Raw genomic sequence first — 13,963 nt, 5'->3', positions numbered from 1 at the left:
AAACCACTTTTGGACTACTGGTTCTCCCTATTACAAGTAATTGGGGTGTTGTTACTCCAACACCGCATCCTACGAATGCTAAGGGGCATAGTCTCCAACTCCACACCTTTTTGAGTACTAAAGAGAGTAAGTCTCCAACACTGCACCCATTTTCGAGCACTAAGGAGAGTAAATGTCGCACCTAGCATCCCGAGGTGCCAGCAATGCCATATGGACTTAATCTTCACTATCTCTACTAAGGTGACCTCCCACCTTCTAATATGCTACATTTCACTACATATCTCCACTTGACCATACATAAATAACTTTCCAAACAAATATAACAAAATCTCATCATTTATTTCAAAAATATAGAATTTCACAAAGCAATACTCCACTCATTTTCTAAAATAGTTAACCTTTAAAGAATTTATACATATATCCTCAACAATTCATAGAAAAGCAACTTGAGAATAACTTATACAAGGTAATAAATAATACAAATTATCTAGTTACCTCAACCTTTTTGTTACTAAAAGAATTACCTGTGGTACTAATTCTCTTCTTGTGTCAAGGTAAGTCTTCCTACTCTACAATCTACATCAACAAGTACTATATGTTAATTTTCAATTAACACAAGCACTATTAGCTAATAATAACCTCCTAATTCTCCCACTTCTCACTCATATTCTCAACAAAGAGGCTTGTTAAGATTAGAATTTGTTCCTACAATCCCTTTAAGTCTCCTTCTAACTCTATCACAATATAAAACTTAATATCTCAACTTATCACACTTCAACACCTTATGATCAAGTTAGGGCTTGATCTAAAATTCACCAAACAAGAAAGTAGCTTCCTATTACCACATATCTAAAATCAATAAACCTAAATTAAACCTTTAGAGTTAATAGAAACATTCAAAACATTGACTCATGGCTTAATTCAATCAGACCAAATTCTCACTCTTCCAAATCCCATGGAAAATGAGATGAAAAGGTAGAGGAGAAGGGTAGGAAACTTACTCAAGAGTTTGAAATCTTAATTTGTCTTCAAAATCCTCCTAAAATGATGCCCTAACAGTGCCCAAAGTTGCTGCCTTTGTGCTCTAGGTTTCCCACCACAAAATCTGATTTTTTCTGATCATTTTTGAAATTTCAAGTTCTCTGCTGTGCTGTGCGCCACAACGCACGCCACGCAAGCTGTGGCTCACGACGCAACAAGCAACAAGTAGATTTTGCTCCCCCCGATGTCTCCCGACTTGATCCAACTTTCATCCTAACTTAATTTAGAGCCAAATATGACACAAAAATTCAATTAGCAACCCAAAAACATAATTAAATAAATTAATCATATTTTTAACTAATTTATCCCTTAATTAATCAACTTTTCCAGATTTGAAGTTTTAGGATGTTACACCCAGATCATAAATCGATCTTACAAAACACCAAAGCTCCTACTAGCTGATCTAGCAAGTCATCTATTCTTGGGAGTGAGTACTTGTTCTTTACTGTCACCTTATTCAGTTGCCTATAGTCAATGCATAGCCACAAGCTACCATCCTTCTTCTTCACAAACAAGACTGGCGAACTCCATGGTGACACACTAGGGCGTATGAAACTCTTCTTTAACAATTCCTCAAGCTGCTTCTTAAGCTCTACCAACTCTAAAGGAGCCATTCTATACGGAGCTTTTGAAATAGGCTCGATACTAGGTGCCAAATCAATAGAGAATTTTACTTGTTGTTCCAATGGCAAACCCAATACTTCATCCATAAACACTTATGAAAACTCATTCACAACTTGAATCTCATCAACATCACTATTGCCACTTCCTTCCATCGCAAAGAAAACTGCATAGGCTTGATAGCCTTCAAAAACTAACCTTTCAGCTTGCACCACTGACAACAACCTTGATTGATTGGCAATTATTGTGGAAATCATAGTAGGTGTCACATGAATTGGTAGTAACACCATCTATCTGGCGGAATCCAAGGTAGCATTATTCCTTACCAACCAGTCCTTTCTAATGATAACATCTAATCCTTGCATAGGAATCAAGATCAGATCTATCATATAAGTTCTTCCCTCAAAACACAACTCAACCATTTTACACACTTTACTAGTCTTATCCAGTAATCCAAAGGGTGTAGACACTTTAACAACATAAGGTAGCTCATGCACAAGCAAATTTAACTTCCTCACACAATCATGCAACACAAATAAATGAGGAGCTCCCGAGTCAAATAGAGCCTTAACTCTTAGAGATTATACCTATGATCAGATTCGGTGCTATCTAAGCCTCCTCTCAAGAAACAATGTACACTCATCCTGGTACTATTGGTCGCTACTCAGAAGCTCCCCCTCAATTATTGGGGCAATCCTTCCAAAATGGCCCATGCCACCCCAAATGTAGCATGCCCAACACCTTCCAGGATGACTTTGCCCACAAATCACACACACAAGTAGCTCATGGTATAAAGTCACAAGATTTTCCTACTTTGTACCACATATTGTAGTGCATGTACCACATCTTGTAGCATCTATACCAAAATGTGAAAAATTGACTTTTTTTTTACCTCAATTTCCTATGGTTTGTTCCTTACTTCATTTCGATGCTTCTTATTATGTTTTAAAATATTAAGTTTGAGCTCAAACAACAATTTTAAAGGGTTTTTAGGATCCCAATTAATTTCCAAACCTATTTTATTTTAATAAATTCCTTTATGATTGTTTTGTGATCTAGTGCTTCCTAACTCATTGTAGACTATTAGGTAGCAATTAATAGTAATGTCGAAGCAAACATTTAATATAATTTAACCCAAAATCTTCTTTTAATTTTGAGTTATAACATATTATTAGATCATTGATCTAATTTGAAAGTTGATAAACTAAAAACATTACGTTAATCAAAAGTTTAAAATATCAATTACTTCTTAAACAAACTTTTAGGGAAAAATTATCCTTTAATTCTCATAATAATAGACAATGTTAATCAAACATTACTAGATCAACATTACACCATTTTTTTAAACTTATAAAATAATATTGTGTCAATTAAAAATTAAGGATAGCAGTTGTATTGATGAAAATTTTTCAAAATAAATTTGTCATTTAACTTTCTTTATTTTTTTTATTATTAATATTAATATTTGCGAGGATGGCCTTTGTAATTTAATTTGGAAGGATGATTCTTACCCTAAAAAATAAAAAAAAAAAATCAAATCGTAAATTCCACCAGTGTATGATAAAAATTGACCAATTTTCAAGCATGTATTACACAATTTCTTTTTCCTTCAAGTGATGATTATATCTCAGTTACTCTTACAGTCATTGAAGATAAGCTCAAACAAAAAGAGTTAGTCCTACAGGTGGTAGAATGATGCAGGCACCCTTATCTTAAATTCGTCATAAAGGTCTCCGGAGAATGAAAGCGAAACCTGTCCATCCGAGAAATTATTATTGGGCACGCTTCAAGAGACAAGAAGACAACAAGAAACAACCCAACACATGTCTACCCTGGCCTTACGCCACACGGGTCCCCCCTTGACCAGCCTACTCACCCCACCATATCAATTCTTTTTTACCCTTTTCTTTCTTGTCAAAAAACAAAAAACAAAAAGAAAAAAGCCTATAACAGATTGTCAGGCCCCACACGAGAAACGATTCTTCCCATGCACTCCTCCAATCTATAAACTTCTAATTTTATCTTTATTTAAATAATAAATTTTCAAATTTTTATCACTTTCTCTCAATTAATGAATTTAAATAAAAATAATATTAAAAAAATATGATTAACATCCTATGCTCTGTAATAGAATTTTTTAAGAAGACGTCCTATAATAAAGATTGAAAGAGGTAGCTTTCTTTTTTTCTTGCAGAACTCAGAATATGAGACTTTGTAAAAATATGCAATTTCATCCAACAAATCCACCTACCAATAATTTATTCTTATTTTTATCTCCTTCGTTACCTGTTGCTTTACAAGCCATAATCAATCCGCACCAACCAGCAAATGATGAGAAAGAGCAACTTGGTTGCAGCATTAAAGTCGCATATCCATACATCTGGACCATACATCAGATTGTGGCAGATGAATAACAGAATGTGCTACCTGCTCAAGGTTGCTCCTATTGCTGCCTTAAGAGGGTACAAAATATTGGGAGAACAGAGGAGGGAAAGCTGAACTGGGGAACCCACTTCTAAAATATCGGTATCTGTTAATGGAAAACCCCACCAATGCAAAGTATTGCAGGGTATACCACTAGAAACTCTATCAAATATAATATGTAGTTTCTTAACAATAATTCAACGGGAAAAGAGAAAAAATATCCTCATTATTGCACATGAAATGATACAATAATCCACAGAAGAAAATACCTGTACTTTGCTATTTATGTATACTTCAAAGGATCAAATGCCAAATTCTAATGCTCTATCAGAATTTAGAACCAACTGTAGTGGTTCCTACTAACTATGCTCCCCTTGCATTCACCTAAGGTACTAACTCCTAAAGGGTTTTTTTCTCACAATGGCTATTTCACCTCTGTCATCTATTATCCATCTAACACCATTAACACAAAGGCTGATGAACTGTTTTTGAAATAGTGTGATCTTCAGATTTGCATTTAGTAAGCTAATATAATTCAGTAATGAAAACCCATTTAGCCTTTAAACCATACAAGGTCAGATGATGTTGCAAAAAAGATCATCCTCATCTGATTTCTGACTGTAGCATTGGAAAGAAAGCCCAACTGTTGCTTGATCTACCTTCCTTAACATCAACCTTCCTATTAACCCACCACTCAGAACCATTGGAAGGATTATCAGAAACATCGCATTTTGTGTTGTCAAAATTAAATTCTTTGGAAGAAGTAACAGAATGGTGCTTCTGACAGAAGCGGCCCCCTTCTCCAGGAGCTTTGTCAGCCACATCATTAGAAGTTTCCCCTGAACATAAATCACACCGGATGGTGTCTTTTTGCATTTTTTCTGCATTAAAAGGGCTCTCAGCCAATATACCCTGTGAAGACTTTGACATGTTTCGAATCAATACCCCTGATTTATTGGCAAGACAGCGTGCAACATCTTCCCCAGTTAATTCAAATGAGACTCTGTGGTCAACTAATGCTGCATTCGTTTGAAATCCATTCTCTGAATTGCCAAGTGATGCTACCTTCGAAATCTGATTTTCCACAAATATGCAGTCTCGAGTAGTAGGCACCATGCCATCAGGTGTCAAAGAGCCAGAACCCAATCTAGAATCCTGCCCCATACCATCAGGTGTCAAACAACCAGAACTCAGCCGTGATGCTAGTCCAACACCATCAGGTGTCAAAGATCCAGAACCTAGTTTTGAACCTTGCCCAGTGCCATCAGGGGTCAACGATCCAGATCCAAGCCTTGAACTCCATTTACGAGTGGAGAAGTTTTCAAAGCCCAATATCTTTGGTGCTTCTCCTTTGCGAAACTCAAGAAAAGGACGTCTATCAGGGAATGGAGTAGACGTGCCAGAAGTTGAAATGGCAGAACCTGGTGATATAAGCTGAGCACCTGGGCTTCCTGGATACTGCTGGTAAGGCTGAAATTCATTATTGGATAATGTAAACTTCTGATTAGTCCCACTATTTCTACGAGCCCGGTCCAATGAAGATGCCAACAATTGAGCAAATGGCACCTCAGGGGATGAAGGTGTTGTCAGCTGCACAGACTCAGAAGGGGGGGTGAAAGGAGCAGTAGATGGTTCAGTTGTGAAGTTAGAAAATACTGGTGGTGAGACTAACTGGGTTTCATAGGCATAAGGACCAACAGTGAACATGGAAGCAGGTCCACCAGGAGAGTAAGCATTTATGGAAAGAGAGGTGAGTGAGAGTAATCCAGCAGGTGATTGTGTAGCAGATGGAGGATCAGATTGGAGGAAAGATGCAGGAGAAGAGGGAGGTGCAATGAATGGCATTACAATGGCATTTGAAGTATTTGGTGCAGTTGTATTATCTTGGCCTGCTGGTGCAACAGGTTCAGGAACAAGAACAGCATGGCCAATTCGCTTGCTGCTTTTCTGAGATCCAAAACACCAATATAGGCTCCAGCAGCCACCCCAACGTTTTTTCTGCTATTCATTCAAGAAAACTTAGAAATCACAAGCTGCTATGGAGACAAAACGTGACCTTCATCTGTCACCAGAAATATAATTATTTCTTAACAAAAAAGAACAAAGCTAAACTGCACTTTCCCACCGCACAAAGTCCCAAATGTTGATTTTGAACACTAAAATATATTTATTTTCAACTTTACAGACTCAATTATTAGTTAAAAAATCCTTACATGGTGACAATCAATGCTCATGAATGAACAATCAGATAGATAGTCTAGCTGTTTTGTCCTCCAAGGTATTACAAATTACAAAATTCTCTAAATTAAACAACAATTTGTCTCAATATATTGTTTTACTATACAAGTAACTCAATTATACTTTACATACCGCGTAACCTGAAGTAATACTGCACCATTTTGGTAACAATTAGCAGTTTAAAAGTTTTTCCTTAAATATTGATTCTAAGAGAGATGATGTTCTTTTTGGTGATGTAAGAGAGACATATTATCAGTTACCATTACAGTAGCGTAATGACAAATCGGAAACAATAAAGTGACAATTTGGACATGCAACTGGAAGAGAAACGACAATTTGAGAATGAAACGAAAAATTGTCCTGGCATTTCAGGAACAGCTTCAGCCCAACAAACATAATCAGCTTTTCTCAAGAAAAGAATGGGTTTCTTGATGGCGAATCAGCATACACATGCATTTAAGAAGTCTATCGGTTGCCTTGTACACTTCAAAGGATCCTATCATGCCTAAAGGAGAGGGGTTCCATTAAAAGCCAAAAGTCAACAGCATATCCCTTGTAAATGAAAAAGAAACCTCTGCTTTTACTAAGCCTTATCAGTTGTTAGATTATCAACTAAATGCATAAAAGGAACAGTATCAGTCAGTATTATAAATAAAAGGAACTTGTAGCACCAAGAAAAGCATTGCTTGAGCGCAAAATAACAATCCCTTGTATAAATCATTGATATTGATTGTGCACTCTATACGCAAACTCCGCCATTCAGCACTGGTGAACAGCGTGAGATAAAATAAATTATCAGCAGGACTCCGGAAATTATAGTATTATAGTATTGCAATATATAACAATTTTCCAAACGTCAGTACAAGAGATAAGAGACCCACAAAAGGAAACCACTAAAACAAACTAAACATGACAACGTCTGAGCTTGCAGGTTGTCTGAAGTGAGGAGCGTGGAGCAAAGGTGGAGGCCACGGACTCAATCCTTTCAGTTAAGTGAAAATCACCATCACAAGAGAAAATTGTTCATGATTCTTCCCGCGGATTTGTTACCCTCAACAGAATATGGTTTTACAAAAGCAGCAAGCCCAGCTGCGAGACAAAAGGGCCAGAAGTAGAATTTTCTAGTTCATATAAAGATACGGTACGAAAGCAGGGAAAAGTATGTGGCATTCTAAATTAATAGATCTCTGGTAAAAAAAAAAAAAACCGGATCAATTGCATTGTGCAAAATACATATGAATAACTTAATTGTAGCCGTCCTCATACATACTGAAGAACCAAGATGTTGGGCGATCAGCTTCAAAGCGAAATGAAATTATCAGATTCATAATTAGATTAGAAAAAATGCCCTAGATCCAAAAATTCGATTTCCTTTTTGTCGCAACTTTTTGCCACCCACAAGGAACAGTGCGGAAATGCTTAAAGTAGTCATCAAAATTTCAACGCCATCACTAGGTCAATTAAGACTAGACCTTTAACACTCGGGAAAAGGGAAGCAAAGAAAAGAAATAAAACACGAAGCCCAAGATCTCATTGTCTCTCCCTTGAACGCTGTTTTCCCAGTTTCCAAGCAGAACACTAAAAAAAATAGACACGTACTATAAAATTCGCTTATGTACTCGTATCCTACACACACGAGAAAGACGTACCGGAACGGTTTGGGGTTGAACTCTGGACTCCGCGCTGATGATGGCAGTGGCTGCAGCATTTACAGTCTCTACGCTATTACTTACGCTTCCCATCCTGGACTCAGATGACGAGGCAGGAGCTCGCTCCGGCGACGATGAGCGGAATTTTCGGTTACCGGAGATTGGGAATCGACGGGATAGTATTTATTTTCCGGTGAGATTCAATCATGAGAAAGAATTCGATCTCAGCATAGAGAAACAGAAAGCTATAAATTACATGGCTTATGCTTATGCATCTTGCTTCTCTCTCTCCCCCCTCTCTCTTTCTCTTTCTCTCTATCAGTATCTATGTGTCTTGGTTCAGTTCCCCTCCAGTCTATATCCTCCGGTTACCTCCATTTTTGCGCCAAACTATTGCCACGTCATCTGAAAAGATGGTTGGGGCCCGCAATTATTCAATTACATCGTCGTTTTATTCTTTTTAATCTTGTCGTTATTTTTATGTTAAAATCATTGATTGAAGAACGATCATCATCCCGTATGTCCAAAAACAGGCTTTAAATAATGAGAATTAATCTTTGCTAAAAAAAATTAAGAATAAGAATTAATCTAGTAAGAGAGGAATGTCTTACAATGTGTCAAATATTTTATAATACATTAAATATAATAACTTCTAATAAAAAGATATATGTAAAAAAAATTAGGTATACATGTGAAAAAATTAGGTTTTTATAGCCAAATATCTATAAACAATTTTAAATAATATTATTTGAACATTTGGATTAAATGCAGTAATTTGAACCAAATTTGATGAACAAGTTCGAATAAATCCAAAAAATTTTACCATTGGGCATGGGAGTTTGAAAGTTTTTTTTACTCCGAGCTTATTCAGCCATCTCGATAAGTCCAAACTCGAATGAAATTAGCTAAATATCCAAATTTTTATTAGTAATAAAATAATATTAAATTAAAATGAGATAAAAATTAAAAATATTAATTTTTTAAAATAAAAATTGAAATTGGCTAAAAAATAAAATAATAAAATAATATTTAATAATTTAAATATTCAAGCCAGCCTAAATATGTCGAAAACCACAAGATATTAGGGTCAGATTTAACTATATAAGCTTTTTCATATGTTTAAATATTTTAAATCCAATCTAAATAAACCTGCCCTAAATTGAGTTGGGCCTAATTGAGGCTTATCTAATTTACCCACTCTAATTTGGATAGGGAAGAACTAGGTCTTCATAAGTAATGGAAGAAGGTTGAACTTTTATCGGGGAAAAATTGCATAGTTATTTGAATTTCAAAAGAAGAAATAAGTTATTAGGAGGAAAAAAAAGAGAAAACCCTTTTTAATTAATAGATAAATATATTTATTAACAAAAGGCAGTAAAAAAATTCAAAATTATAAACATTTATTTTATCTTTGTTATTATTATTTATATTAATTGTCTTTGAAAAACACAAAAAATATGTTTATTAATGAAATTATTTTCCTTTTATTTTTGTGTTTATTACATTAATCTACAAATCCATTTAATATTTTTAGATTAAATGAGTTATGTGACTTTTCGTTATTATTTATAACTATTTATTTCTTACGTAAGAAATAATATATTCTTTCGAAGGTTATCTTAAATTCATTTAACAAATTAATTTTTAATGGGATGGGATTGCAATAAATATGAGAAATAAAGTGTATAATTTCATTCATACCTTATACAAACTACAAAGTCAAGTCACATTATTTTTTATTTATAAATATTTTTCACCTGAATTTATAAATAGTTCAATTTCTAAACTTTATACTGATGTGTTGATATGTTGATGATAAAGATTCTTTTTATTCATAAATTTTCACTTATGAAACAAAAGTTTTAACCGCGTAAATTAAATAAATTAACTTGCGCATAAATACTATTTGCAAGTGGAGGATGCTATTCGAAAGAGACCGAGCTGGAGTGGAGCCCGCGCTTTTTCCTCTTATAATTCTAAATGCGAAATAAGTATTAAATATTTAATTGTTTCATGCAACAAAGATTTCTTAATAATTAAGATCTAGCAACTTCAAAGATTAAATACAAATGACAGCGTCACAGTGTGCTTGTTACTGTCATCATGAATTGACAATTTTACCCTTTCCTCTAGAATGAAATAACTTATCATGCCATGCAGTTAAAAAGGCGTGAAATGATGACGCGGGGCTTTTATTTGGTAGCAGATGAAGCGGTGGTGGCGTGAGATCCTCGTGACTGGGTGATGGTTTTCTTATGTTGCTTTTCTCAGCCTTCACGTGACACTTGTGACCGTTATTGTGCGGTCATCCATATCTTCTTATCTTGCACATTCATAATCAATAAAATCCTGACCCTCTAATGGAATATACAGTATGCCTCCGCCGTTGACCTGATCATCACATAGCGGTGCGGCGGTGCCTGGGTAATGATGCGAGTGATTTTAAGAAATTCTCGTATTTATTTACCAAAATCATTCTCAAATCCTATACAATAATTTAAAACATAAAAAAATTATATGAAATCACAAACTATAAAACGTATTTATTAATTTGTTTTGTTGGCAAAAACAATTATTAATTGGAAGAATGAAAGAGAGATCCTCAATTAATTTAAATTAGATTCCAAATGCCAAATTTCATAAATTTAGAAATTTAACCCTCAATTTTGTAACTTTGTTAGGATGAATTTGTAACTTGTGTTTTTAACCATGTTAAAATTTTAAAAATAAGTTACAAATTTATCACAATAAAATTATAAAATTAAGATGTAAACTTCCAAATTCCTAAAATTTGACAAACTAAAATTTGGCATTTGAGATTTAATTTAAATTAATTGATCCTCTTAAGATTTATCTACCATTCTCCCCTATTAATTTGTTATATTAAAGTTGTTAATTTTAACTAACTTATTAGAATTAGTTATCAATTAATTAACTATAAAAAAGTTTTTAATTATTTATAAATTAATTAAAATTCAAAGAGATAATATGAAAATAACTTAAAGGTAGAGAAAATTTAAATATAATTTTAAAATGATAGAAAATTGTTTATGATAAAGTTAGATTTGGTTACAAGCCCAAACAAAAACAAAAATATTATAACTACTTTATACCTGCCATAATGAATAACTCTCCCAATTTAACTTGTATTTTTTATAACAACAAAAGTCACATGGCTAAATCATATTGCTACAAGAAAAATGGTTTGAGAGAAAATATGAAGTGGATCCAAAAGAAATCATCAATTTACAAGGACTCAAATAAATTTAGGTACTTAAAAAACTTAACATTGTTATAAGAATTTAGGAGAATCACTAGATACAACTGATATTTGAATAGTGGTCATTTAAAGTATATGACTAGTAACAACTCATTATATATATATATATATATATATATGAAAGGTTTTTGCCATCCTTTTTGTAAGTCCATTGCATTAATTATTTATTAGGATTAATGATTTTTTTGCCACTCAAGTGTTTGTGCATATATGATATCCCAAACCATTTTAATATATACCTCTTCAATATTTAAAAATAATATAATATTACTCATTTTGTTAATAAATATAAAATTTAGTTAGTAGTTGACTTAAAAAATTATAAAAAATAATCTTGTACATACAAAATGGACCTTGAAAATTACACAAAAAAGCTCAAAAATGATAAATAAATACCTTATAAAAAATTAATATCAATTAAGTCAATTAAAATTGTAAATAAGTTATAACAAAATGATGTCATTTCTTATTATACAAAAACATCATTTTAATTAGTTACTTTGACCGACTAGCAAGTGATTATATTAGATCACCATTTCTCGTAACAACATAGGTAAGTACTTATTGTTAAAAAAAAAAATACTAATACTTTAATATATATATATATATATATATATATATCTGTGTGTGTGCGTGTGTGTGTAATTTAAACATCCTTATTCTTTAATAATCATCTACATAATTTACAAGCTAACTTTTGAGATTTATAAATTCTTAAAAAATTACAACTTAACTAACAAATATGTCATTTATAAGTAAATGCATTTTTTATACTAACTGTAAATTTTTGAAGGCATTCTTATAAATTTTGGATAAAGATTATAATTTTTCACATTATTTTAATTATGAAAAACACATTCATCTATAATCTTAGATATACTGGTTGAGTTATTAATTTTTAAAAAGAAATTTATAAATTTTGGAGAAAGGTTTATAAATAATGATAATATTAAATTATCAATATTTTAATAAGATATTATTAATAAAAAATTATTATTTTTAGTTATTTACCAGTATTGTTGGTAATAATAGTGATATAATAATCTCTAGGTAGATTATCAAAGTAGTTAGTCAAAACAGTATTTTTATCTTTTATATGGGTAAGAAATAACATTTATCTCTCAGTATTATGTATAATTTAAAGGGCTTAATTGGTATTAATTTTCTTTTTGAAAACTTATATGTACTTTTTGAGTCTTTTTTTATAATTTTTGAGATTATTGTATGTAAATTTAACCTTTGTAATAGTAAAGGCAACATTACACTCTTTTTTTTATTGTTGAAGAGAAATATTATATTAAAAAATTTAATATACCTTACGTTCTTACACAATTTAAGGGCCAAAATACCCTTGATACTTTTTAATTTTTATTGCAATTTTTTCCTTTATCCCTATTCCTATTCAATGTTGATATAGAAAAGTTGGACACCATTTTAAGAATGCATTTAATATGAGAAAAATAAAAAAAATAAATTTTTAAATAGAGTTAATAAATTTTAAATTTTTTTAATTCTAATAAAAAATTCTCAAAGTGACTAACAAGTGAAATAAAATTAGGCAGTATAAAAGATAAGAATTAAAAGGAATAAAGGTAAAAAAAAATTAAATTTATTTTATCTTAGCAATTACTCCATCTAATCCTACATATTAGTCATCTACCAGAATAAATTGATTGTTCTATACATTAGTGCCTTGGTACAAAACGACATAATGATTCACTTTTTTGAAAAAATTTACCCTCTTTACAACTTTCAAGTCCATGTTTTAAACAGGTGTTAACAAGAAAAATTATTTTATTTTTAAATTATTTGAATAATTTAACAATTAGAAATGTCATATATATATATATATATTATATCACACACATATATACTAATATACATATATAAATATAGACACACACAAAAGATTGAGGGAGTATTGATCAAAGAGTCTTATAAAAAACGTATAGAACAAAGAGTTTAAAGTCATTAAAGTAAGAAATTCCTCTAACGCAAGTGCGTACTTTCAAGTGGCTTTAACTTTTCGCGAGAGTAGATGGATTTGTTTTCCCCATTTACTTTATGGATGTGATGATGAGCTTTTAACATCTAAGTAACACGGCATATTATAGTGGGGAAAAGATTATAGTAATTAATAATCAATAATTAAAGTAACTTTTCTTTTCTTTTCTCAAAATAAAAAGAAATAAATTAAAAGATTTTAAGATGAAGGGAGGAAAAAGAGACTTTAGGGGAAAGCCAAGTGAATCTTCAAAGTAGTGCTGCACGTGTTTAGACTCACTCGTGTATGGGTTGATGAGTAGGGCTTCGAATAAAAACTAGACACGATAGGCTGATCATTTAAATTTGTTTTTATAAAGTTTAAATTAAAAAAATTAATATTTTTAAGAAGAATCAAACTTTGATATGTTTTTTGAAAAAAGCGCTCAACGATTCATTTAAACCCTTTTTTCTCTTGAAAAATAATTTTAAATTTTAAATTAAATTTAAATTTTAGAGTATATATTTATACTTTAAAATTAAAATATATTTATTTTTAATTTTTAAATATTATAATTTATATTTTAAAAAATATAAAATATTATAATTAAAATTTTGAAAACAATAATAAAATGGACTTACAAACCTAATCCTAAGTCATATAAATAAAAACTGAAAATAATCAGTTTTAAAATAATTAAGCTTATAAATCTGGGCTCAATGGTGT

General features: G+C 31.7%; 1 protein-coding gene across 2 annotated transcripts; it reads right to left on the bottom strand.

Moving 5' to 3' along the window:
- Positions 1 to 4,282: 4,282 nt before the first annotated feature.
- On the bottom strand, positions 4,283 to 8,302 carry LOC129285053 (uncharacterized). Of its 2 annotated transcripts, none has more exons than XM_054920599.1 (2): positions 7,974 to 8,302; positions 4,283 to 6,087 (listed from the first exon to the last, which is right to left on the bottom strand). In XM_054920599.1, the coding sequence occupies exons 1-2, from the start codon at positions 8,064 to 8,066 to the stop codon at positions 4,690 to 4,692; spliced, it is 1,491 nt and encodes a 496-aa protein (XP_054776574.1). In that variant the 5' UTR covers positions 8,067 to 8,302; the 3' UTR covers positions 4,283 to 4,689. The 2 variants fall into 2 exon arrangements, with proteins under 2 accessions (XP_054776574.1, XP_054776580.1); XM_054920605.1 differs by having other exon boundaries at positions 4,283 to 6,084.
- Between the last annotated feature and the right edge of the window lie 5,661 nt (positions 8,303 to 13,963).

The sequence above is a fragment of the Prosopis cineraria genome, unplaced genomic scaffold (assembly GCF_029017545.1).
Source record: "Prosopis cineraria cultivar Desert tree isolate PC_DT_omini unplaced genomic scaffold, ASM2901754v1 PC1, whole genome shotgun sequence".
NCBI lineage: Eukaryota > Viridiplantae > Streptophyta > Magnoliopsida > Fabales > Fabaceae > Prosopis > Prosopis cineraria.
The sequence above is the reverse complement of the archived record's forward strand: the minus strand, read 5'-3'. Positions and strand labels throughout refer to the sequence as shown.

What these genes read in the sequence shown, in the direction of transcription:
- LOC129285053 (XM_054920599.1), bottom strand. Translation starts at nt 8,066, where the DNA reads ATGGGAAGCGTAAGTAATAGCGTAGAGACTGTAAATGCTGCAGCCACT. An exon ending in TTCAACCCCAAACCGTTCCG is followed by an intron (nt 6,088 to 7,973) that starts GTACGTCTTTCT and finishes TTGAATGAATAG; the next exon opens with CAGAAAAAACGTTGGGGTGG.